The sequence below is a fragment of the Rhea pennata genome, chromosome 3 (genome assembly GCF_028389875.1).
Source record: "Rhea pennata isolate bPtePen1 chromosome 3, bPtePen1.pri, whole genome shotgun sequence".
NCBI classification, from domain to species: Eukaryota; Metazoa; Chordata; class Aves; order Rheiformes; family Rheidae; genus Rhea; species Rhea pennata.
Window position 1 is genome coordinate 8444843 of NC_084665.1, and position 26277 is coordinate 8471119.

A 26277-nucleotide genomic window follows, 5' to 3' on the forward strand; every position below is an offset into this window, starting at 1 on the left:
TCTTTTTAAACCTTTCATTAAAAACAGTTCTGATGTCTCTCATTCTTGTCTGTCACGTTCCCTGAAAAACCTCTTTTGACAACTGCCCCTTGACCTTTACTAAGATTTTTGCTATGTATAGGGAGATCCTGCAACTAGAGCAGACCTTGTGGGAAGTGGGCACGTCAGACTGTAGAATTCAGTACCAGTAGTCATGTATTTTCTGAGCCCTCAGTGGTGGTATTCAAACCAGTACTTAGTTTTTGTTTTTGTTTTTTTTGTAATTTGCATAGTTTCTGCTTCACTATAATGGGAACTAAATAAATCAATTCTGAGGAAACATCTTCACTTTCAGAGGATATTCAAAGAACACAGTACTGACAATATCTGTACTTTGAGAGGACAACTATTCCTAAAAGTATAGTATAATTAAAAACGTCAGCTTTTCCCTTGAAATAATGATCTTTTTCTTCCATCGTATAAAATCCTCTTTCATCAGACATAGCTTCTGTAAGCTATTAGAGAGTTTAACTTCCAGGGGAAATGGGGGGAGGGCAGAGTCCTCTGCTAATCATGTACATGGCATTGATAGATAGAGACTTCACAATTTTAAGTCTGCTGTCCCCTCCTTACCCCTCACCTTTGATTGTGTGTATACACACTGAAAGAAGATTGCCTGAAAAGTGAAAGAAAGGTAATATCAAGAAATGACTCTAGAATTTGTAATTCTCGTGTAGCAGCTATCCGTATAGCTTGTATGCAGCTTTTGCTGCTTTTTAGTCTCTACTACTAGTACTGAAAGTGTTTTGTTTTTTAAAAGGTGGCCCTGAACCCTACATTGAAATATTTGAACAACCCAGGCAAAGGGGAATGCGTTTCAGATACAAATGTGAGGGAAGATCGGCAGGCAGCATTCCAGGAGAACACAGTACAGACAACAATAAGACGTTCCCTTCTATACAGGTAACAGTACTTTTATCCAGAATTACCATTGCTCGCATTAACATTGTACTGTAGCTATGTGTTTGACTTGGTGCAGTAAATAAAGAGAATGTTCCTCATTTCACACTCTACTAGTCTTTCTTTGGCATCCAAATGCAGTTGAAACAGTTTGGAAAGTGAGTTCTTTGCTGCTGGTCATTAAAGATTTTATTCTAAGTACCAGAACAGGAAATATATAGGTAGGTAACAAAGCACCAATACAGAGAAACTCAGAGTACTGTTATTTAGTGTTGAAGAATCATTTGTTACTAGCATTTTCTATGTGTATACTTGCTCTAGTTTTTTAATTGTGCGATCTGGGTTTACTTTAACTATTTGGGCTGTAATGTGAATTTTGGGAAGGCTCTGAAGGAGGTTGTCTGTGTACAGAATTTGAAAAGGCCAGATTAACTGCTGGTGCAGCATAAAAGAACGCACTCTACAGGAGGAAATAAAGTAAGAAAGTGACTTGCAGCCAGTGATTCAGTGGTTAGGTTCTGCAAAAGAAACTACCATGAAGTATATGAAGTCTGTGAAGTCAGAAGGGGATACAGAATTTAAAAGGGAGCTGAGAAAGAGGAATTATGTGGTCAAAGCACCTGCATTATGGATAGGTTGGGAAATCCAGAATGAAGAGATTCAGGCTAGTCCTGACAGCTATGATCAAAACAGAGACAAAGGTGTGGAGATGGAATGGAAGTGTTTTGGAGATGTTGCAAAGGAAACAGGAGCAAGACTGGCAGTTAACTTTCATATGCAGGACAAAGGAATATGTCTGAGAAATCCTAGATGAGTAGGGTAAGATAGAAGAATTTCTGGTTTGCTATTGTAAGTTTTAAGGTGATAGTTTTTCCTTTATCTCTTAAAATCTGGAGAAAATCTTTGAGAGTTGAGATTAGAACATAAATGTCAAGTGTAAATGGAAATTGTCAGTATTTGCAATCTTGAAGTACATTATGGTCCCCAGGAATGGAAGCTATGCATCTATGTATCTGCAGTGTGTGCAGGTATGAAAAGAATGGAGCTAAAGATGGAGTCTTTGGAATTGTAGCAGAGAAAGAGATGCAGAGAAGGTGAAGTCTGAAAGATGCAGGATAGTCTAAGCTGAGGCATAAAAGCCTCAGTCTTCACCTTGAGAAGAGGTAGAGTTTGAAAAGTTTGAGAAGCAGAGCGAGCTTTTACTACGCAGAGCGAGCTTTTACTACGCAGAGCAACCAGGCTGCTGTGGAAGCTGGTCTAACCCTGAAGCCAGAATTGCTCAAGGAACAAGCAAATAAGAAAGTGACCCCTTTACTAGCGTAGTGCCAGAGCTGGTTAAGGAATACAGGAAACCAAGGAAATCTTGCTTAATTGTTTTTCCAGTGTTCTACCAATTGAAGAAGAAACTATGTAGGTGTCTGGAAAGAGTAAATGCTTTCACAGACCCTCAGCCTGAAGCAGTAGGTCCTTATCAGGGCACAGATTCGATGGGCAGTATGAGCATGTGATCCCTCTTAGCCTGGACTGTACTGCACGTGAAGCTCAGCTACAACCTGAAGAGAAGATGGGATTTGATGGGTGACTGACAAATCCTGGCATAGTTCGTTCTTTACTACAGGTGACCATTGATGGCAAAGCTGTTTGTCTCTGATAGAAGGTGATTTCTGGGTGAATTCCTGCCTCCCGGAAGACTGTAGGAGGCTTTAGTGCTGATGAGCTTCTAGGGGAGTCCCCTCCAGAGATGGAAACATCAGTGAGGATGGGAACAGAGAAGACAGGAGGAGATTAAATTTTGTGATACAGTTGAGATGAACATCAAGGAGGAACTGGAGAATCAAAGCAGGTAGACCAAGCTTCAAGTTCAAGGGACCGAGAGTGAAATGAGGGAGAAATGATGTAATATTTGAAGAAGCCGAAAGAGAAATGGGAGAGTTTTATTTTAAGGGTAAAAAGAAACAGTGGGCTATATGAAGGTTAAGAAAAGAGCCAAATTATAGACTGCAGAAGCTAACAGACGGTGGAAGCTAGAAATGTACCGGTTAAGTCAAAGATGGAGGTATTGATTGAAAACATTCTGGTGAATCCTTAGAGTCTTAGGAGGAGGAAAGAAAGGTCTGAAGGAGAAGAACAGTTAGTTATAGGGTAGGGGAAATAGAGGAGAAATGCCCATCTGTGCATGAATGTGTGCCTCAGCACCTTATATTTGCTTTCAAGTTGTTATGCTTCAACCAATTTAGACCAAACTCTGTTTTTAGGTTCACCCACATAACGCATGCTGACTTCACTGGTAGCTTGTCAGCATGAGGAAAGACTTGTATGTACTTGAGGTGTGTGTGTGTGTGTGTGGAGTTAAGCTCATGACAGCTGTGAAGGCCCTAATAGGAGGCTGAGAATTTAATGCCGCTCTTCCTGATTATTCATCTGAGAATTAAGAAAATAGACTTCATAGGAGCTAATATCAGACGGTCACTGTTATCCTACTTAGTCTACAGGTAGTTATCCCTGAGACTCTTTAGAGTTTTTTGCCTAAGATCTTTGAACCTAGTTACGTCCTTCAGTAAGCATTTCTGTGTGGTCACCTGGGTAGAATTTTACATCTTTCCTTATAAGGCAAGATAAGATAATGAAGTATGGCCTGTCATGTTTTGTCTTAGAGCATTACGAAGTATTTTACTGTCAGGTCTGAGCTTCTGTAGCCTAAGCATTATCTCTGGCCTTTTTCACAAAAATGAATTGAATTCACATCAAGAGCCCTGATGATGTAGTGTAGTAATGGATCTCTAGTCTCAAAACAAGAAAGAAAAAAAAAATCCCTAGAGACTTTAAGGCTTCCTTCCCGTTCTCACAGTGTAGTAGTGTAAATTAATTCAATGAGTTGAATGTCAAATGCTGGTTTGTTTCACAGTGATGAGTGAAATTTTTCTTTGCAAATCATCTGGCAATGGTGCCAAAGAAACTGGTTAATTTTGTTGGCTTAGTATTTCATAATGATGAATGTTTTTTGAAAACTTTCACTTTTCAAATGTTTTGCCAAATGCTTATATTTTTCAGTGTAAAATGAACTTAAATGGAATGAGCAAAACTTATGGTACTAGCTTTTCTTTTACAAAGCAATAAGGCAGTTTTCATTGTTGTAAAATGATTGTGGTGTTTCATCCATGGAATATTTTAAAACAAACTGTTTTCTGTTAAATGTGGGGAATTTACTCAATCTAATATCTAAAATCTAGAAAATCTCTACATTTTTGTAGATTCTGAACTATTTTGGAAAAGTCAAGATAAGGACTACATTGGTAACAAAGAATGAACCCTACAAGCCCCACCCTCATGATCTAGTTGGCAAAGACTGCAGAGACGGTTACTACGAAGCAGAGTTTGGGCCAGAACGGCGAGTCCTGTCGTAAGTAATGGTGTTGCTTGGGAACTAGATTAATTATGCAAGTGATATGCTGATTTTGTGGTCTGAAATTCTGACCAGAGATTAAGAGGACAATTAGTATGCCATCTCTGCTGAATTTTACTAATCCACCTCAGAGAGAGGGCAGGTTTTTTCTTTGAAGTATATCTGTTCTTTTCAGTACTTCACTTCATCTTTTGTCCTATTCTTTTTCTAGCCCATTTTCTTTGCTTTTTTTGTTCCTCCGTTATCTATCTCCCTTTCCCTTCTCCAGCTACTTTACTTTTCTAGTCTTGTTCAGTAGCATGTCTTACTCTTGAGCTTGACTCTCCCACACTGAGTAGGTAAAAACGATAAGTAACAAAATGGGTAGTGACAGTATTAAAATCAGTGCTTTCATGGGGGTGAGACATTTAGGGAAGTTCACAGTTCACATCTTCCATAGAAATTATGTTTGGGCTTTATGGAGACTCTGTTAAACAAAAATTTTGACTGAACGAATGTCACATCTTTTAGAAGATTGTGGTTGTGACAGTGAGATCTAGAAATGTACTAGTAGGTTGTCACTGTTTCCTTGGCTTGGGGTGTTTGCTTGGGTTGTTCTTGTTTTGCTTTTTGTGTAAAAAATGGATTCTGCTGAAGTCCATAAAATCCACAATTGTGGTTATTGTATTAAAAGTTTCTAGTAGACTTCTTAAGTTTTCTTCATTGTGAAATAGGTTTTATTTTGCAGAGATGATCTTAACTTTTTCAAATGGTGAAAAAGCTGGTGTTGCTTGCTCAGCATGCATGTTAAAACAAGGTTTCAAGGTTTCCCAAGCTAGCTATCCAAACGTGGTATTTGCCTGTGAAAATCCTGCCCTTGATGTATTGAAAGATGCATAGAGTTGACTGTAATCCTTATAGACATGATAGCTAGGACTAGTAATGCCGTGATAAAGAGGAAATTATTAGACAGAAAACAGCATATGACCAAGACCTGTATATTGTGCAGCTCTAGAGCAGGCATACCAGAGAAGGATCTATTTGTGGAGACAGTGAGAAAAATTCAGGCTTCATATAAGATCTCATTCTGAGTGCTATTCAGAAGGATGTTAGGAGTATTTAAAATATAAGAAGTGTCATCGCATCCAGTTGTAAGTCTACCAATGTCCTTTGAGGTAAGGTAAGAACAAAGAGATCTGTAAAAAATGTAAGCTTCAGTTATTTCCTTAGAAGGGAATTTAGACAAGCTGCTGTTCATAGTTTGTGATGTAGTATATCTGTAAGTAGGTTGTTTTTTTTTTTGAGGTAAATGTAACTGAAGAAGACAAAAACTGGGAAGAAAATATGGTAAATATTTCAGGGTGTAGATTTATAGCTCTTAAGTACTGCTTTTAAGTCTGAAGTGATTCTGTTGATGTTAGGACAATTACTCCATATTTATGTGGGTTTAGTCAGTAGAACACTGTTAAAGGAGGAAGGTGAGGAGTCTGTTTGATGATGATTGCCTGATGATGAAATAAACAGTTCTAATAGTGGAGATGGTTTTTTAAACACACAGCCTGGGCTCAGCTGATTGTGAATGTGCAGCATATGTATTCAGGTAACACATACCATGTTGATTTGACTGTCTTTTGCTGTTACAGATGCAAACAATTTTATTAGTTTATTGTTCCTAGCTGTGTTCACAATGTTCACCTAATCTTTACTGATACTGTATATAAAGAGATTAGTAAATGTAATTCCTCTAATTCTCCCCCCCACACACACGCACACAGTGTAATAAATCTCTAGAAGGGTAGAGCTCTCCCTTCAGGCATTTACCTCTCCTTTTGATTGCTTTTTAACTCATCCTCACTGGCCTCTGCAAATACATCTTACATCATCTAAAAGGCAGCTGTAGATACCTTGAAACTGTTAAGGGACCCATTGCCTCCCTCTGACCATCCATTCAGCAGCTTCCTCTTTGTCTTCTGAAATCAGACTTCCTCATCCAAGGTCAGAGGATGTCTGCAGTTTTAGCCCATCCCACTTCCTGCTGTCATCTCTGTGGCTTCCGATCTGAAGAGAAAAACCTGATTCTCAACCCCTTTTCTGGTTATGTATTACATATGTATTACAATTGCAAGAAGACGCTGACAATAAGTTTCCCTCTTGGCATTCTCGTGCACAAGGCAAGCCTTGTGCCGGTGTGTCTTGTTCTTGAATCTATTAGCTACAGGATGTAATGCCAAAAAGCATTGGGATGCTCTGCATATATTTGTTTTGATCTCATCTGCATTATATGCATGGATATAATTAAATTCTGTTTTTCGACATAATGTTTCTCCATTTCCTCAAAAGCACTTCTGGTCTTCTGCTATATCCATGAGTTCTTCTCAATATCACTGGGTTATAAGCCCGCGTGTTTCTTTTAAAAGATGGTATCTGGGTTACTTTGCCTTCACTGAGCTTCAGTTGAGCTTGACATCTAAGATTCTGATGGGAAGAGGCTCTGAACACTCTCTTTGAAATATTCCCAGCATGAGCACACTTGTATTTTGTAACGAATCACTAGTTGCTTTAAGATGAAAGAACAGTATGATGCATAATTGAATCTGGATGTTTAAAGTCATTTTCCTTTTTGTGGCTAGTGACTCAGCCTTCACATCCTTCTCTTGGAGTCCATGTTAAAGAAAAACCTCATGTAATACCAGTGAGCAGGAGATGTCCTCTCTTGGTAGTGGTTCTGGGGCTGCCTGCTGATGCCAAGTATCCCAAACTGAGCAAAAATCCTTTTTTTTTTTTTTTTTTTTTTTTTCCCTCCCAGATTTGGAGTCAGGCTGAGTAATTACTGTGCCTTCTACTTGTTTGAAATTCCCCATGTAGTTTCAGTTGAACAAAGTGTTCTGCCTGTTGTATAATGATGTGTGTACTGCTACCTGAATTCAATCAACCATAGTTTGGCCACAGGGCCCCCCGTGGCCAAAATGTCAAGGCAAAAATAGGAACGTTCATGCTCAAGTGGCTGCCTATGTACTAAGTCTTACTTCCTAGTTCACTCTCTCTACGTGGATGATATAGGGCTTCTTTTTTTTTGGAGGGGGGGAAGGGAGGGAGTAGAGGTAAGTCTCTCTCTCTTTTTTTTTTTCTCTCTTCCTCCTCCTCCCTCTCTCGTCTCGTTACCTTGCTTACTTCTTGCCAGCTAAAGGTGATATGAAACCCCACGGGGTTGCTGAGGTTCTTGCCAGTTTCTTCTCTGATTCGGCCCTCTATTTAGTGATAATTAAATAGATACTTTCACTGTGACAGTGCATCTTTTAGAAGAGGTTTATGATCTAAGAGATGGAGCATGCTTAGAGTCTATTTTGACTGAGAGAAGCTTGGTACTCGATGGTTGAAAGATGCAGCGTAACGGCTGTCAGTTCTTGCGTAGCTAGGTGCGACTTTTGTTCAAGGCTAATTCTTCATATATTCGTGGGTGATACTGTAACTTCTAATGTGGAGCTGGGCCTACTCACAGAATGGTGCACGTTTGGAATTACATTAGGAGAGTACCCTGGGGGGTTTTTTGTTTGTTTGGGTTTTTAGCCAGCGTACCCCTTCAATGTGTGCCGCGGTCAAGGCCTAAAGAGGTGGTACCTACGAGATAACGTGGAAACAGAATGGCTCACTGACATGCAGTGCGACCCTTGAACATCAGTAGGCACAATGTAAAGCCAAAGTGCTGAATTTTGACATGCATTTTATCTGCTTCTAGATGCCCCTGTGAAGTTCAAAAGGAAACTCACGCATTCCTTTAGTGAAGAAAGGTTTGGGGGAGTGAAGTCTGTGATTGTGGAGGATTTGGGACCCCCTGAATGGAGCGGATAGGGTGTCAGGTGGAGCGTGCTGGGTGGCAACTAAAGAGCTCCTATTAACCAGGACGGCCTTGTTCAGGGCAGGGAAACGCAGGACTCCTCTTGAGAGTTGTGGCAGGAACAAAGAATGTCTTCAGGTGGATTAAGGAGTTTTTTCTAGGCAGAGCTCAAGTATTTTGTGGAGTTTCAAAGGAAGGGAATTTGCCAGTACTTCTGGAGCAAGATCAGCAGAGCCTGCTGGCAGAGGCCGTCTTCTGAGCTTTTCGTAACACCGTGAACGTCGATTTCTTTACTTCCTGCTTCACATCCACTCAGCTTTGATGATGTCATGGTTTTTCCATGTGGGAAAGAGTCACCTCACGTGGGACTCCCCCCACCTCCTGTGCCAGGGTGACCTGTACTTGTATGCAAATAAGGAAGGGCTGCAGCTCTTCAGAACTTTTCCATAACTAGATGAGACTTGAAAAGCTGTTTTTACTTGTTTTAAAAATCTTTAAAATAGTGTTTGAGATATTTACATTCCCTGGTTTAAAAAAAAAAAAAAAAAAAAAAAAAAAAAAAGTAGAGCAGATCCTTAGCTAATGCAAATTTGCAGTTTTATTAATATACAAAGAAATATGTCACTTTAACTGAAACTATAGTCCTGAATATTTTAAATTTACTTATTTTAATCACTGTAGTATTACTGTAGAGTAGCAATTTTTAATATAGAAATGTATATACCTCTTTAGCATTTTATTTCAGTATTTCTCAGTTCTGTTTCTGCTCTCATTCTAGAAAATTCTTGCTTTTATGCCTTTCTCAAAATAAGCATTTACCTTTGTTGTTGTTGTTCATTTGTTTGTTCATTTCTTATACCATCTCTTACCAGAGTATCTTTTAACAGCAAATAATTAATTTAGATTTTCTACACTGGGGTTTTTATTAGTTACCAAAGTCCTGCCGTATGTGCTTCAGTTTTCAGAATTTGGGCATTCAGTGTGTGAAGAAGAAGGATCTGAAGGAATCAATTTCTTCACGAATCTCAAAGAAGATCAATCCTTTTAATGGTGAGTAGCACTTAGCTAGATGTTTGAAAGGCAAATCCACTTTGCAAGATGGTGAAGTTTTTTTTTTCCTGTCCTGCCTTTGCTTTTGTGATGGAGCCATATTCTTATTTATTTATTTACTTTGAGAAATACCTTTCCTCTTCTGAGTCCCTCCCAGTCTTTCTTCACCCTTATCACATGGTGAATCTATTCAGACAGTTGTCTTCCCCTCTCCCCAGCCCCCAGCAGCAATGTAAGCCAGCTGCGTTGCCTTGGCCGGATACCATGGGAAGGCCATCATACAAGTAATACAGATGACAACCTAGCAGGAGAACCATTCCCTGGGAATCTCAGGAATGACTAGTGATGTTAGAATATTAGTAGCAATTTAAACCAATATAAATCTGGCTTGCCACAGTCCTGTTCCATCTCTGGCCATACATTTCCACCATTCCTGTCGTAACAGATCTAGAGATCATGTGGCGATACAGTGAGTGGACTTAGCAAGTTGCTCCAATGGAAAACTAACTTGCAAAACAATAAATAAATAAATAAATAAATATATACACACACAAATATAGTTTTCTCTGGGATCAGCCTGCTGAACCCATTCATCCCACAGCTGCATGATTGCTAAGTTCAATGCACAGAAGAGATGGAGAACCCAAAGCAAGGGGCGGATGCGACTGGAGCAGGACCACTGTTTTGTTTTCTGCACTCAGGCACAACTAGGGGGATTTAGATCGAAAGCATAAATATACCCTCGAACTATTAACTCTTTGTAACTCACCACTTTACTTGTTGTCATATGCTAGTGTGGCAAGGAGGAGTTACTGACCTTGAAAAGCAGTTCTGTTTCGTAAACATAAATGCTAATACTGCTTCTAGTTGCTTCTTTCCAGTTTTGTTTGCTTTCCAGTTGCTGTCTGGAAAGGAATTGTGTTTAAGCAATTTCTGCTTATAGTAGCTGCTGCTATTCTTGCCCCTGGTCATCCTATAGAGAAAGGTAGGTTTGACGTCAGAATCCATTATGCAGAAGTGGAATTGTCTTCATGGTTGTGCTATGTAAAGTAGGTCAGAGAATGAAAAAAAATAATTTACACATTTCAACTTCCCCATGTTCTTCTACTCCATATTCTTCAGCTGACAGCATGAACATCTTGTGCTTGTTTGTGTCATTAGTCTTGTAGCAACAAGAAGAATTTGGGGGTTTGTGTTGCTAATTACTTTATTAAGGAGTTTCAAATCTGGAATATGTATCTGTTGGGGGGGGGGGGACATATCCCAGACCCTTTGTCATGTTGAAGATAATGCACACAGCAACACAGTTGCTAAATAGAGAACCTATTGCAAGCACAGTACTGTTGTCACTTGCTGACACCTTGAACTTCTACAAATCAAGAAAGTCAAAATATTTATAAAACCTATGAGCCCACAGTTATTGACTGTGTATTAAAAAAAGCAATAAAATAAGTCATTTAGACTTCCAGTAAATTCATACTGTTACTTCAAAATTGTATTGCTTTGATGTTGACTTTCTTTTTAATAGTCTGTCTTAATCATAGAAATTAAAAAATGTTGATTGGAAGCTTCTGTACATGCCTGATTTCAAGCTCTAATAGTGTCTCTGAAATGTTACTGTGAATGCTGTTATGTGTTTGAAGTGTTGTCAGAGCTTGGAGGCTTTTCAGATATTTTATTTTATAACCATAGAAGTTGTGCTAAATTCAGATGAGGCCTTCATTAGACAGTTGAGAGCTGGATTTCTGGCCTACTTGAAAAATACTCCTGAGCTGAGACCAAAAAAAAAAAAAAAAAAAAGGTAACTTTTTCCAGAATGAAAGATGTTTTAGGTTATTTTCTGAAAAAAAATGCAGTGACATTTGGTTAATTAAACTAAAATATTTGGTCTTGAGTCATATCAGTCATAGACCTCATTCTGTCATAGTAGCTCACTCTTTCATTTGTCTGCATGGGCCAGCATCTGTTGGTTCATTTCTATCACATGCTCTCTGCTATACCCTCACTGCAGCATGTTATGTTATAGCGAAGACTGTTTAAGTACCATGGGAGGTTAGACTTTTTCCAAAGACTTTAACCCCTTAACCTGTAGAAAAGAACAGTGACATGATATAATTATAGTATTCAGAAGGTGACCAGTTAGTTGCAGCTGAATGATATGTTTGGTCTAAATGTCTTACTGATTTTAGCAAAGGCAAATTCTGGTAAAGTCAACCCAAACAAATGTTTTATTTTTATTTCCCCCCCCCATCCCCCCAAAATTAAAAAATGTTGACAGTGTTACTGGGGGGAGATGGAGCGGAGAGAGTTTTAGCTATGTTTTCACAATGAAGTTAATGTGCTAGCTCTTGCAGTTAAATAATTACAAAATGTAATACAGCCAGATACATTTTAGCCTTACATTCTTAATTTTAGAACAGCTGTTCAGAGTCAGGCTGATGGTCCATCTAAATAATTACCCTAGTTCTGATAATATATGTCATACAGTAGAATCTGGTTTTTTTTAACATGATTTACAGTGCTTTAACACAATTTAACTGTTTAAAATTAAGTGCTTTGCTTATTTTATCTTGACTCAACCAGTTTCACCTTGATTTCAGACATGAAAGAGGCACCCTCCTGTTCAGCCCTTTTGGTTTTCTTTCTCTTTTATTCATAAATAAAAACAGAGTTGACATTTCCTCCTGCTGTTGTTGTGCAGTAAAAAAATATGATAAAATCCTTTTTCCAGGTTATTTCACCAAAGAACCTTTAGCAATTACTTAGTTCTATTTGTCATGCGGCCAAGTATGAGAGAATAAGGACATGTTTACCTAAAAATATTTGACGTTCTTGGCAAGGTTGGCACATAACTCCAAATTCAGTAATCACTGTTGGGCTTGATAGCATCCGATCAGATCATGGGCTCCTTTCTACAAGTCCAACAGCAGAAGAGACCATAGCACTGCCCTGCCTCAGGTGATGCACAGCACGACACCTTCCTCTAGGCAGGGGATGTGATGAGAAGGGACCAGTACTCATCATTCGCTGGCAATCCCTAGCCTGCATATTTGCCTTTGGGCGCCTGTGCACATGTCTGCGCAGAACAGAGCCGCCCTGAGACTGGCTTCCAGCTGCTCCAGGACAATCCCACGCTAAGCAAAACCCAGAGAGGCTTAGGATCAAGGCCCAATAAAACAGGATTAGTGGCAGAAATATCTGTATGTGTATTCAGTTGATCAAAAGAGTTTTATTAGCAGTAGTCACTATAATGTTTGCTGCTTGATATAAAATTTTATGTATAGATTTACATTTTTTTCTTTTTTTTTTCTTCTCTAAGGTCAGAAAGATATCACTACATTCTCCAAAATTATACAAGGCTATATGGTATCCATCTTGCATTGTGCTTTAGTTATGCAAATTTTTCAGAAAGTAATCCCAACTTTTTTCTTTAGGGAAATTTCATAGAGTTAGGTGTACCCTCCCAAGTTGGTCACAAGTTAGTTACTCCTTTTTTTATATGAACATCAAGTTCTGAAAGATCACTGATACTTTTCAGCTGTGTGGAAGATGCTTTAATGAATAGTTGAATTTTCATGAAGCTGAAAACTAACCCTTGGACTGTTTTTTTTTCCCATCTCTGGAAGAGAAAAGAACAGGAGCAAACAGTCCCTTTCTTGTGTCCCCATTTAGGGCAGAGGTTCAATACTGACCTTATTGACAGGTACAGACATCTATAGCCTATCAACATATGTGTTATTTGTCATGTCAGTAAAGACTGAAGTAACAGCAAGATGTGGCTTTACAAAGTTGCTTTCCGTTCTTTCATGTGTCAGATGGGCTGTTGTGTTCCAGGGGAGCGTAGGCATCGCGGGCAGCTGTGGCGGCAGAGGGAGACGTGAGCCCGCGTGCAAACTCTCTGATAGTCCGTCATCCCTCCCCTACACTGTCCAGTATGGGCTACTGAATAAGGGTTGTGACTGGCAGCAGTAGGGACTTGCTCAGGAAAGATCATGTGGTTTGAGATAATGTTCTCCTACGCTCTTACGTATGTTCTTGAAGCTATTGATACCTACCTTAGACCTCCTGAATGGTAACAGGAAGGTATTTGCAGATCATACTGTGTGTCTAGCTGGGAGCTTTCGGTATTGAAGTCATTCTAAAAGTACATCTGTAAGGCTGTTTCACTATAAATTCCCTATTATTAGCTGGCAGCATTGTTAAACTCAGGCTTTGAACATACTTTTTGTGCAAATTGTATGTATTCACTGTCATGTAAGTCAGATTATCTGCTCTGAGGTTGTTTCTCCTTAGTTAGCTTAGTGTGAGAGAGAATTGCTGTTTCTACGCTGTCACTGGATGCGTTCATAATGCTCCGTGCTTACAAGGCTACAGCCCATGTCTTTCTGTGCTTTAGGAAGCTGAGTAATTCCAGAAATATCTCGCGGCAGAGTGGGAAAACTCATCTCATCCCTGAGCACCCTAAGCAAATGGTGTGAGTTTGTGCTGTGCCTTGCGGAGTGGCAGCCTAACACGCACCTAGGGCTCCATGGCGTGATGATGATACAAATAGTGCAGCATCGAAGGAGCAAAGTTACTCCTCCAGCGGAGCTTGTTTAGATCTGCTTTCTAGGGTGTTTGTTTTCTTTAGGAGTTGCCGAGTTGTGCCGTATCCTTTTCTTCCCGTGTACTGTCTGATATACTGCCAACCCAAATTAAAAGAACACCCAGTCTTGAGTTACAAGCTTTTGTGGATGGGTGTGACTTGAGGTAGAGACAACAATTGAATTAATAATAACTCAAGTTAATTATCAATGAGGAAAAACCCTGAATGTGTTCTGTAAATTTAGGGGAAAACTGTACATAGCACGGTCTTACGGAGGACTAACCTTTTTGTAGTCAGCTGGATGACAACATGAAAACCCTATTTGACTTGGCCTAGAGTGAGAAACCCAGAGAGCAAATTCCAGGCAGCTCATCGAGGGGGTATGAACAGGCTTTCCCTGGAGCCTGACAAATACTTAGGGCTCCTCTTCTTTTGTAACTGCTCTGGCTAATAAGCATTTAATTAGTTTTCGGGTCCTCCAGTGTAACCCCATCACTAACACGGTTTCGTTTGCCTCCTCAGTCTTTCGTTTGTTCTGTTTCCCCTTTCCACCCACGAGCAGCTGACCCCACGTTCGCTTTACGCTCGTCACAGTCTCCACGCCAGCCCCTGCACGCCTCTGCCTCATCATATTCTCGGGCTCGTCCCCACACAAGTCACACCAGCTTCCTGCCCACGCACACAGTCACCCTCTCCGCAGCTTCCCTTGCCGGCCCCTGCGGGGCTGCTCTCGTAGGACCCTCGCTCCTCTGACGCCGCTCGCCCCCGCCAGCCGTGTTCGCCAGGGTCACCCCCTGCCACCCCCTGCTGCAGCGCCGTGCGAGCGCTGGAGAGGGGTTGGTTGGGTCACTGGTGTATCTGTGAATAAGCAAAATACTCTGAATCAGAAGAAGACTCCCAAGAAAGAGTTTGGGAAGTTTGAAAGTGAAAAGCGTCAAGAATCCTCTGTAGTGAATGTTCCGAATGTTTAAAGAAACTTAAAACTTACTGTCCTTAAATTAGAACAAATCAGTAACCCCTGTCGTTCTCAAACTGCGAATGGTGGTAATTGAGAGCAGTCGGCTTTCGAAGAGGTGCGGGGCAAACCCACTTGAGGAAAGCCGAATGTCCTCATCATAACATTACTTTAGCTTTTACCTTTGGAAGTCCCTTCATTCTTTTATTCCTTATGCATATGCTTTTTGCAGCTTGTGCTGAAATTTGTATATTAACCTGAATATACATATTAACCTACATTTGAATGTACAATACATTTGAATATACATTTTTAACCTGAAAGCCCCTTTTCAAGTTGTTTAAAACTGAAAAAGAAAACTGCCAGGTAGAAACATTAAAAATGCTGACTTTTTTTCTGCTATAAAGAGAAACAGATAAGCTGAATCTTAGAAATGTACAGGGGGCTGGTAGATGTATTTGGTTCCAATTTTACCTTTTTTAGATTGAACCCAAAACCAGAAGAGAACCTGGGTTCAGCGAAACATTGTCTAGATGAAACAAGGACTAAATTTCAAGATTTTAAATTTCTATTCCCAGTTCTTTCCTTGGCTTTTTTATCAGGCCAGGTCCCTCACCTTCCCTGGGCTTCCTTCTGTGAAACAAGGATGATACTGTTTGTTTATGCTGGATGTATGGAGATTTATTGAGCATAGGTTAGCATGTGCATTTCGCAGTTATTTGCACTAATCAATATCCCCCTCCATTTTTGCGTTTTGGAATTAGTGGATGTTATTAACTGCATATTCTGTTCATAGATGTATGCAAAGCTTTCTTTTCTGCAGAACTGATTGAAACTTTTCTCTTCATGGATCACAGAGGTGCAAACCAGGCATGAATTTATCAGGAGAAAAAAAATACAGTGCTGCCACCATCCTTCCCCTCCCCCTGTTCCCAGCGTCTCCCTCTCAGCAAGTGCTGGTAGATGGTATTACGCACCTGCACGCTGCTGAACAACCCAGCCCCTCATGCAGTGCTTTGTATCCAGTTACTTAACCCTAGCTACAAGGAAAGAGCATAATACTTTGCTTTTGACAGTAAGGGACAATTAGTAGACTAGGATTACTCTTTCTTTTGTACCAGTATGATTGTAGTTCATTTAGAAACAGCAAGTGCATCATTAAACTTGCTGGCAAGGTCATTTTCAGCAGTGTAGAGAGTTCAGCTGCTGGAGACACCAGTGAGACGCTCAGGCAATCAACCCGTGCTGCGTTAGCCGCTCAGTGTAGCCCTTCCGGAGGCGAGCGGGTGGACAGCTACACAAGCTCCCGGCACACGAGATGTGGCCCTGGCGCCCTGGGAGGGGAGCGCGCGTTGGATCCGAAGCACACCTCCTGGGCACAGCTGAGTGGGACCCAGGGCTTGCACCCCGTTTCCCAGATCAGCTGAATCTGGCATAAATCAGTCATAAATCTGCCGCTGGAAGAGACAGACCTTCCTTTCGCTGTGACTGTCCGTTTCCGCCTCTTCCCTTGTACCAGGACTAGCGTTTGCAGGAACAGATCCACCGGAAACAGACCTCTTCTCTTTTTCTTCTGTCAAGTTAGTTCTGAGCAGGACTGGTTCCTTCTTCTGATTCACTCTGTAAGGGCTGGCCCAAGCATGATGGTGGTGCTGGAAATGAAGGCTGGGCAGAGGCAGGAGGAAGGGAAGTGCCACCCTTTTATAGCAGAACCTCTGTTGTAGGCTGGCTTAACTAACTATGGATATCAGAGCTGAGGGGTGACATCTTTGTGCTCCAGATCACTTGAGGAGCAAAGCACCTGAGGCAAACCGCATCTCTGCCGTGAAACTCAGCTCCCAGCGTATCCCTAAATTAATAAACACTGCGTAAGGAAAAAGGCAGAATACAGCTCACTGTGATTATTAATGCTGTGTGTTCCTGAGCGATCCCCTCAGCAAAGTGTTGATTTTTGTTTGCAAAAGGTCATTTTCTTTGTTTGATAGCTGGAGACTGTGTTGCTGATACACCCCCTCAGCCCCTGTTTGAGAAATGAAGATCACAAGATGTTCCTTTGTAGGGTAAATTGGTATTCTCAGCATAGCCTTCTCTGCATGTGTCACACTACATCATTTGCCCTGGAAGTTTCCGTGCAAGTTAAGTTTAGATGCTAAAGCAGCACCTCCAACTCCACCCACTCCAGAAGTTTCTGACGTCATTACTCTAGAAGTTGGGTGGAGGGGTGTATGTGAGCAATCTGCTATTTAATCAGTATCATGTTATCAGTCAAAAAACAAACACTTCTTCATTTCTCTTCAGTGTTCAAAATAAACTTTCACTTTCCCTGTAAATCATCTTGTGAGTAAACATCAAAATTTTTGATCTCCCAATAATTTCAGCGGGTAGATGAGATCTTACTAGTCTTTCTGGATACTTAAGACTTAATTTTTTAAATTATTTTAATAATAATGTCAATGAACACTAACAAACAGGAGGCCTGGTATTATCAGCATCTTTAGTTTTGTTCCAGAATTGGTACTTGCATTTTGGTGAACTAGATCCAGAAAGCGTCCGGGTTTTACAGGAGCAAGTACAAGAAGTTCTCTGAGATCTCTTATTCAGTAGAAACCCTGCTGGGGCTCTCTGGATTTCAGTGGCATAGATGCCTGAGACGGGGACAACCCAAACTGAAAGCCGGCGTCGGCCGAATGGGCTGCTCGGATGAGGCAGCTTGGGTTGGGGAGGCAGGCCTCCAGGAGTTAGCTTGTGCGTGGTGTTTTGCTGTCTCAGTGAGACTGTATCAGTCTCTTCCCATGATAGTAGATACAGAAGTAGGGAAATATTTCAAATGTAATTATTTTTTAAGCTGAGGAATCATTAGTTCTTTTAAAGAGTTGTAAATAGATTTGTTAAGATAGAATTTACTAGTTATTGTAGCCCCTTTCTGGTTCAACAGTAATACTTCTCAAGTCTAAATGCTGATACCATTTTTTTAAATCCTATTGCTAGAATCTTGGTGAGTCAGTTATTTTTCTTTTATGATTGCTCTAGTTGTGTTTTTATGGTATTTTTGGCACGATGCCCCCATAGCTACTCGAGAGTTTTAACTCATTCTAATATTATTTTCATTTTCTATGCTTTTCAGTTGCTCCACTTACTTTAAAAAGCTCTCTTCTCACCTTGCAAAAGAGCTGTACTTACAAACATTCCTTAATATACGCCTGTTTGCGGAGATAACTACAGAGAATGAATCCTTGCTGGATTAAGGTTAGGTTTTTATTAGCTTGGGCTGTCATAGTAACTTTGCTGCAGTGTTTACCTACGTTATTAGTGGGATTCCAGCTCTTTGAGTTGGATTCGTGTGAAGACAGTAAGGTGTGGTACCACACAGCAAGAAGTAAGAAGAGGAAGCTGAGCCTTGCCAAGAGCGTAGTACTTCTTCCTTTTATTAATGTATTGTATCTAAGTCTTTTTTACTGTGTCTGTTCTGAACACGCTGCATTGTGCAATCCTTATTCACATGTGCAATGTCGCAGCCTCCAGCAGAGCTGCTTGTCTGAGCTTTGCACGGGCAGATGCTGCGTATGTTGTTGTTCTTCAATCCTTTTTGTTCCCAAACTTTAACAGCGGGTTTTTTTTTTGTTTTTTTTTTGTTTGTTTGTTTTTGTTTGTTTTTTTTAACTTTAGTCACTTTAAGTTCATTCGGTTTAATACTGTTTATTGTCCTTCCGTATGGAAGTTGGTGAAATAACACTGAATGACACCATCATCCTCCAAGCGTTAGTCAGAGTGTCTGTCTCATTTTTGTTTGTTTTTAATATTATCTAGGTGTGAGCCAGCATCCGTTCAAGTCAGTGGTTAATCTCAGATTGACTTTAGAGGGAGCAGAATTAGACATTCATTAAAAATAACAATGTTTTATTTTGTTTGGATGATTGTCTTTTAGGTGAGAATTAAATATGTTTTGAAACTGATGAAAGCTGTGCTTCTCTGTACAAATGTGGAATTTAGCTTCTATATATTTTTAAACATGTCATCACAAGATGGAGTTGCAGCTGTCATGTTCTCCTTTTTTGCTCTGTTATGCTCTTCTCATCTGGTTAAAAATAGCCTGAGGAATCAGTCTTGACTGAGCACTTCCTCTTTCAAGCTGCAGGTTTTTTTAATGTATTAAATCATTTATAAGAACATGCAAATTAGCAACAGTGTTTTCTGCAGTAGTATAATGTCCTGTGTACAACGATACTGTGTTTTACAGTTGTTAACTCACTGTATCTTTCCTATATCAAGTGGGTCAGGCAAATTTACTGGGAATTGTGCAAGTTGATAGTACATGAAACTATATAATTTGAACACTTAAGATTAGCATACACACTTTCTCCATATCAAATGTATATTTGTATTTATAGAGTTTATATTTTTATTTCTTTGTATTTGTGTGTATTTGTATTTATAGAGTATAGAGTCAGGGTTTAATTCTGCTACTATTTGTTTCTGAGGTACAGGCTACTGTATCTGTGGAAACCATAGTCCAGGACTGATGCTTTAGTTTGTAAGAGATGCTTGATTCCACAACCACAAAATCCTCACTTTGTTTCAGGATCAAAAGCCAGATTCAGGTTTTGTGCTCTGCTTCTATCTGCAATGAGTTGAATTAGGAAAAGATACTGAATTTCTATACTCAGTTTCATTTTTAGAGTATTTAAAATTTAGCTTCAGCCTAGACTTTCTGGCTGGATCCAAATTATCACCAAGGCTAATGCAACACACTGATGTAAGTCTTACTGCCAGAGTGTCCTTGGGAGTCAGTTGCTTACTAGCTAAGATGTTAGAGCACAGACAAGAGCAAATTAGCATTACATTTCTGATTATTCATTCTGCAGGACTTAATCTAGAGAATACAGCGGATTTTCTTGTTTGTTTGTTTGTTTCTAACTCAGGTTATGTCAACTGCTAAAGCTTAGTTATGTGTGCTGTACAGCTCTTTGTTCCAGAGAAATGCTGAGGTTCAGCAACCTCATCTTTAATACCTTGTAAATCATCCAAGCATAATAATGTTCCTAGGGTTAGTTTTAAGAGCAGAAGTTTGCTGATAGTCACATTGGGTATGTTTTGGCATTAGCATCTACTTCATCCTTGGTTGGCTTCTTTGAAAGCCAGCTAATGGTCAGCGGATTGTAGCGACCACCAGAATGTGGACACAGGAGTGGCTTCAAGGGCTCTGTCATGTCTACAGCATTGCTAACAGCTAACAGTTCTGGAGTCAAATTATAACAGGTTGGATTTTAATTTGGAGGAGAAGGATTAATGAGACGGTGAAGGTGTCCAGATTCTGTGTCAGTGCAGACTCGCAAGCTCTTGCATCCAGTGAGTACTGCTCCAATGTCCCTGATGTGACACTGATGCCTCCTTGTTGCTCCTCTCCTAGGATTCAGCGTAGTTCTGGACTGAGGGAGTGAATTGGATTTCTGATGCACTTCATCAGCATCTGTAAATGCACATAACTTAAAACACAGTGGCACCAGAGAGAACCTGTTTCACAAACATCCTATTTTATTAAGTCAGCAGTGAAGTACATTAAATTACAAAACTTTGTGTATCTGGTATTGCAGTCAGACCCCAACCCCAACCCACAAAGTTCACACTAGCGAACTCCTCATTACAATTCTGTCTCTGTGCTCGTAAGCTGTGGCCCAGTGTTTTTAAGCTACAATAGCTGCTCCTTAGTTTTGCACTCACTGTTATACTTGTCTGTAAGAATGGCTGATCATGGGCTTGTAAAATGGAAAGTGATTGGCTTTCTTTTTGCAGTAGAGACTGAGGTATTAAGAACATCAGAAAGATTGAATATGCCAGTGGAAAGTATTCTGAATTCAATGCATTTAGTATTTCACACTATCAAAAGGTGAAAGGAAGAAATCAGTCGAGTGGGCATTGTGGAATCCTACTCGTGGCAGGGTGGAGACCAACCCAGTGATAAGTGTTAAAAGGTCAAAGTATTGCAATCTAATCAGTACAGCATGATCCACAGACTTTTTATCACAAGCACATTTAATGTTTTATTCTTGCAGGAGGGCTTTGAAAGGGCAGGGGAGGACGTGAACTGAAGAGTTTGTGATCTGTTGACTTTGCAGACCTTTATGTAATTACTGGGCGTATCTAACCAAGCTGAACTGCTACTTTGAACAACTTTGGAAAAGAGAGCCTCTTTAAATGATTTAATTATCGGTACTTCAACGTAAAGGAAATAAAATCAGTCTTTCATTTGCTGTCATTGGGTGTCAACATAATAGTTTAATGTCAGACTTTAAAGGAAAGTGTTACCGAGTTCATATTCTGCCGCTTTTCCCAGAATCACCTATTATGCTAAGAGTACATGAAATGTTTAGTAATAATCCTAGGTCCTATGTTTTGAAATTAAAATAAGTGAAAAGGTGAACAAAACTGAAATGCTGGCTTGGATTAAGTGTTACAGAGCTTTAACTGGGAAGAATATGTAACTAAATATCCCTTCCAGAAAGAGTTTGCTTGTTGTGTTATGTAAATATATCGTAATGATGCTAGTAATTGTTATTTTCAAATGTACAGAAGTGACACAGATCTTGATGGGAATGGGGGTTGTTTGTATTGTTTTGGCTTCATTCTTACCCCAGGAACTTACTTCTGGTCATTTTTCCTTCTCAGCTTCTAGAAGAAAATAATGGTAACATGTAGCAGAAATCCCTAGCTGTTGCTGAAGATCTTCAGCTAGATCCTAGGTTTTTTTTGTACTGAAATACTTCTATTTGGCAGTGTCATTCATTTCATAAACTTTATTATGCACAAACAAGAGAGAGAAATATGTATCCAGGGAATGACTTTTAACCATATATAGCTATATGAAACTGGTCTGAAAGGCAAGCGAGGAAACCAGTGAGCAAAGAGCACTCAAGGTACAACTGAACTGGAGTAGCAGAGTGAGATCCTGAGAATCTGACCTGGAGTGAGTCAGAAATCCCAGTCAGTGTTGGAGGCTGGGGTACAGGACCCTTAGAGATGACGAACTGCAGCCTCAGAACGTTGGGGCCCGTAATTTTAGGATGAGTTGTCTTGCTAAGAGCATTGGCTGGCCAAAATGGTTGGCACTGGAGAGGGCCCCATCTCACCGCCTCCCAGGCAGATGTGGGCCATGGTGTGGTGTGACAGAACCTCTGTTCCTGATTGAGGTTCATCTTCCTTTACTGCAGCTCTCCAGGGGCAATACCAGTCAGGCACATCAGAATTCATCTGTGAGACAGCCTGGTCAAAGAGCAAGGTTTCATAAAACATAAAAGTGGAGAGAAGACTGCCATGGTAGAAGGAAAGTTTTTTACTTTTTTTGCTTCAGATTTAGCCTTGTTCGATGAAGGGATGGTATTAAAGGCTTCTGTTCCTGTTCTGTTCTTGTTGTGCACAGGATTTTATGCCTGCAGCTCCTCTGAAGCTAGCAGGGACTATGGCCACATTTCCTCTGCATTGGCAACACTGTTTCTTTTCTCGGTGGACTTTAGCTCCAGTTCGGTTAAAGCATTTCTGCTCTTTCCAAAGAGTAATCCTTAGTCTCTTTCCTTCTGCTGTACAGTGCCTGAAGAACAGTTGCACAACATCGACGAGTATGATCTCAATGTCGTCCGCCTCTGCTTCCAAGCTTTCCTCCCCGATGAACATGGCAATTACACATTAGCTCTTCCGCCTTTGATTTCAAACCCAATCTATGACAACAGTAAGTACTTCAGTCAAATGCTTTTTTTTTTTTTCCTCCTCCTTTATTTGAGATGAAAAGTGCCAGGTCATTTTCTGAGCTCTTTGTTAGCCTTCTGGGTCACTTTTGGGGCTTGGGACTGTGCACCAGATGCATGCCTACTACATAGTAACGCAATTAGTATACACTCACAAGATCATTCAAGAGTGAAGTTTCAGCTGTATCTGCTCATCTGATGCTTTCTTAGCTGTTGTTTTTATATCACAGTAATGACTGCAAGGAAAGGCCAGCCTCTGACACGCTAAACAATTAAAATGGTAGTGAAACAGATGGCTGACATAAGACCAATCTGTTTTCCAAGGATGTCATTTCAAACCTGTTTGTATCCATGAGGAGTCTTGCCTCTGACTTGAGAGGGCTTTGAAGCAGGACTCTTGGGTGATATCTAGCCCATTGGGAAGCTGGCTTAAAGCTTCTGTGTTTCCCTTTTGTATCCCATTCTGTCAGTATTTTCAGTGCGTACGTAGGTAACAAGGGAGGATATACTTCATTCAGCCCTGGGAGGGTGCAGAGAGATGTGAAATACCCGTTCTTAGCACCGTTTTCCACATTCCAAAAAACGGACTTCCATATGGCTTTGGCAGATCACTTCAGCTGAGGATTTTAACTTTCAACATGTACAACAGTTTTGAGCTGGACTTCTGTCCTGGAAAATAATGCTGTCCATATTAATATATATTTCAAATATTTATTGCTGAGGCTTTAAAAAGCAATTTTACTGTTCTTGCAGTCTTGTTTGTCTTCACAGAGTAGCCTTTTATCATTGAAAACTTTCTGGCAGTAGTTTTTATTTCAGCAGTGTGAAAGTATTTCCATGCTAAATATTTAAGGTCAAGGGACATTATTTTAGCAGAAACTTCTGAATGAGATATGCATTTTAGACAGTTGATGTCTACAACTGTGTTGATGTTTGCATAACCATTATGAAAATATTTAATATGAACTCAGGTGTTTTCGATATTTTTGAAGCCTACTCTAGCGTTATCTGGAAGTTGAAATTGTGTGCATTGTTATTTAGAGCACTTGTAGTAATGTAGTTAAGGTTGAGATAAAATTGATGTAGAAGATTTGCAGATACGTTTCAGATGCCATTTAGAACTATGCCAAATCATGATTACTAGTCCACGTTGATTGACGTCAGTTTTTGCTAAGCTGCTGAAATGACAGATAGCTATATGTGGTGGGGGAAGTTGGTATTTTTATCGTGGGTGTATGTGGGCAACTTCTGATACACTATAGGTATCTAAAATCCTCCATGTTACTTAGCAGCAGTGTAAATAAAATAGTGCATAACTGCAACCACAAATCATAAAATTATGTTGCTCTTGCCTGGAACAGCAATTTCAGATCTGGAACAGGTTGCCCAGAGAGGTCATGGAGTCTCCTTCTCTGGAGATCTTCAAGGCCCGCCTGGATGCAACCCTGTCTAACCTGCTCTAGGTGACCCTGCTGAGCAGGGAGATTGGACTAGATGACCTCCAGAGGTCCCTTCCAACCTTACTCATTCTATAATTCTATGAATTTCTTTTAAAAAATGTTAACCCTTTTAAACTGGCTCTGTCATACAGAAATGCCTAAGGTCAGGCTATAATATTAGATAAAAGATGAAATTGTATGGTGTATGGTACAAGTTGTCAATGAGTTTGGGAAACCTGTTTTTATTCTTGAAGCTCTGGTGGACCTGTTCAGGTCAGGATATTCAGGAGCTAAAAAATATTCCGCGATTCTCTGAAAATCAGCTTGCACATTTTAAATCTGGTATTTGCTTTGATTTCTAATACTTTTCTAGTCTCCATCTAATTTCAATAGTAGAGATGCATATATGTATTATGGAATTAAAGAGTAATTTGAACATAGTGTGGAAGCAATCACATTAGCAGAGACTGGACAGAAGCTTGGCCTTCTAGGGGTCTGGTTTTTGGGCTTGCTTTTTGGTGCCCTTGTGGTAACTTGTGCAGTTTCTAAAGCCTCAAAAATTGTTGGCTCTCATGTCTGCTGCCGAGTTAGTTCGGAGGATGTGTGCGGCGTTGCTCACGCCTTGCAGGGGACCCCATCCCGCAGCCTCGGCGCGGTCTGCAGACTGGGGGGCACAGAGGCTCTCCCCTGGCACGGAGAGTGGGGGCAGAGGAGGCCGCTGCGTCCTCCCTCTCTGCTGCTCTGGCACTGCCACCAAAAGAAAAGGGGCAGAGCGGGGGGTTGGGGTCTCACAAGATCGGCTCTCTGGAGGTCAGGGCTGTGAGGGTTGCGAGAGGAGAATTACAGGTACCCGGCAGGACCTGGAGAAGAGATGCTGTGAAGAGCCCTTACAGAAAGGGGAAAGTACAAAAGTGCAGAGGGCAAAACAGAGAAACAAGGAGTGAGGAAGAGGAGTGGGCAGGAGTGGAAGTGACAGGGAGGAGGAAGCGTGCAGTGGGAAGCGCTGCTGTGCGGGGCAAGGGCAGAGGCCCCAGCGCGCGTTTCCCTCCGAGGCCGCAGCTGCGCTCAGCGTTCCTGCCCAGCGCCAGGCCTGCGGCAGAGAGCGGTGCCGCCCGTCGCATCCTTGTGTGCTGGAATTCTTGTTTCCTTCCTTTTCCTTCCCTTCTAAACCCCTTAAAAAAAAAAAAGACAAAACAACAAACTCAACAAGCCTAGGATACCATCCTCAAAACCTGATAAATGGACAGTGGCTGCCATTTGGGCATGCAGAAGTGAGACAGAGGTAAAATTAAGCTTTTCCTTGCAACTCTTAATTTATTCTTCCTGTGAAAAACACACAATGACACGGTCAATCATATGATCCTGCACTGTTTCTAGGTTTGGGGTTTTTTCCCCTCCCTTTAAAGCTTCTGATTCATTCAGCAAGTGAAGTCATGTAGTAAATGAGGTACACACATCTCATAATAGTAATAGCTGCAGATAGTAACTACTTACTTAGTTGGGGTCTGGCCTGAGGTTTCCAGGAGCTCTGTTATAAATGCGGTCAGTACTATGCTACAGTAAACCTTTACAGTACACTGAAAGATCAGGTGTGAATTGACTCAGGCTGGAGCCCAAAATTAAATGGATTTTTGTGGGGGTGATACCTTGAGCTTTGATCTCTGTATTTCAGTTCTATGCGTAGAACAGGAGCTGGTGGTGGTGAGGCCTCACATGCTGTGGTGGTAGGAGGATCAAGTTTGGGGGTTTTAAAGGAGTGCTACCCCAGTCTGCCCAGGCATTTAAATTCATTTGGCCCTGCTAGTTGCTGATTCCAGATTTGCGTGGAAAATCAAACCATGCTTCTGCATTTCCTATATATTGGGGTACAATAAACACCAGATAGGCAGAAACCCCTCTGTGAGCCATGCGTGCTCATCTGCAGTGCCATGGGTGCTTTTACACTACGCACCTACTTGAGATGAAATGGGACAATTTTTTTAGCGTGGATTTCAGGGCCAGACCTGTGAAGGTGCATCACATTCCTCCATCTGTTCTTTCCCTTCATCTCTCTCTATTCCCTGTACCTCTTCCTCAGCAGCACCGAAGTTACAGCAATTCTCAATCATCAGATTTGTCTGTCTGTTTCCAGGAGCTCCCAACACAGCAGAACTGAGAATTTGTCGTGTGAATAAGAACTGTGGAAGTGTAAAAGGAGGAGATGAAATATTTTTGCTGTGTGACAAGGTTCAAAAAGGTAATCTTGACTAGGTCTTTTTTCTTCATTCCAAATAGCTGACACTAACACTTTCTAGCGTGGGAATTTAAACTCTTCACCGCACTCCTACATAAGCATTCAGGTTTTAGCAAGGCAGAA

General features: G+C 40.7%; 1 protein-coding gene across 2 annotated transcripts in view; it reads left to right on the forward strand.

Moving 5' to 3' along the window:
- Window positions 1–26277, forward strand: part of REL (REL proto-oncogene, NF-kB subunit) — a 35762-nt gene that overhangs the window by 6519 nt on the left and 2966 nt on the right. For both annotated transcript variants that reach the window (XM_062571509.1, XM_062571508.1), the window contains exons 2-6: window positions 800–942; window positions 4191–4339; window positions 9115–9206; window positions 22326–22466; window positions 26053–26157. In XM_062571509.1, coding sequence (XP_062427493.1) covers window positions 850–942; window positions 4191–4339; window positions 9115–9206; window positions 22326–22466; window positions 26053–26157 — 580 coding nt within the window. In that variant the 5' untranslated portion in view covers window positions 800–849. The remainder of the gene's footprint in view (window positions 1–799; window positions 943–4190; window positions 4340–9114; window positions 9207–22325; window positions 22467–26052; window positions 26158–26277) is intronic.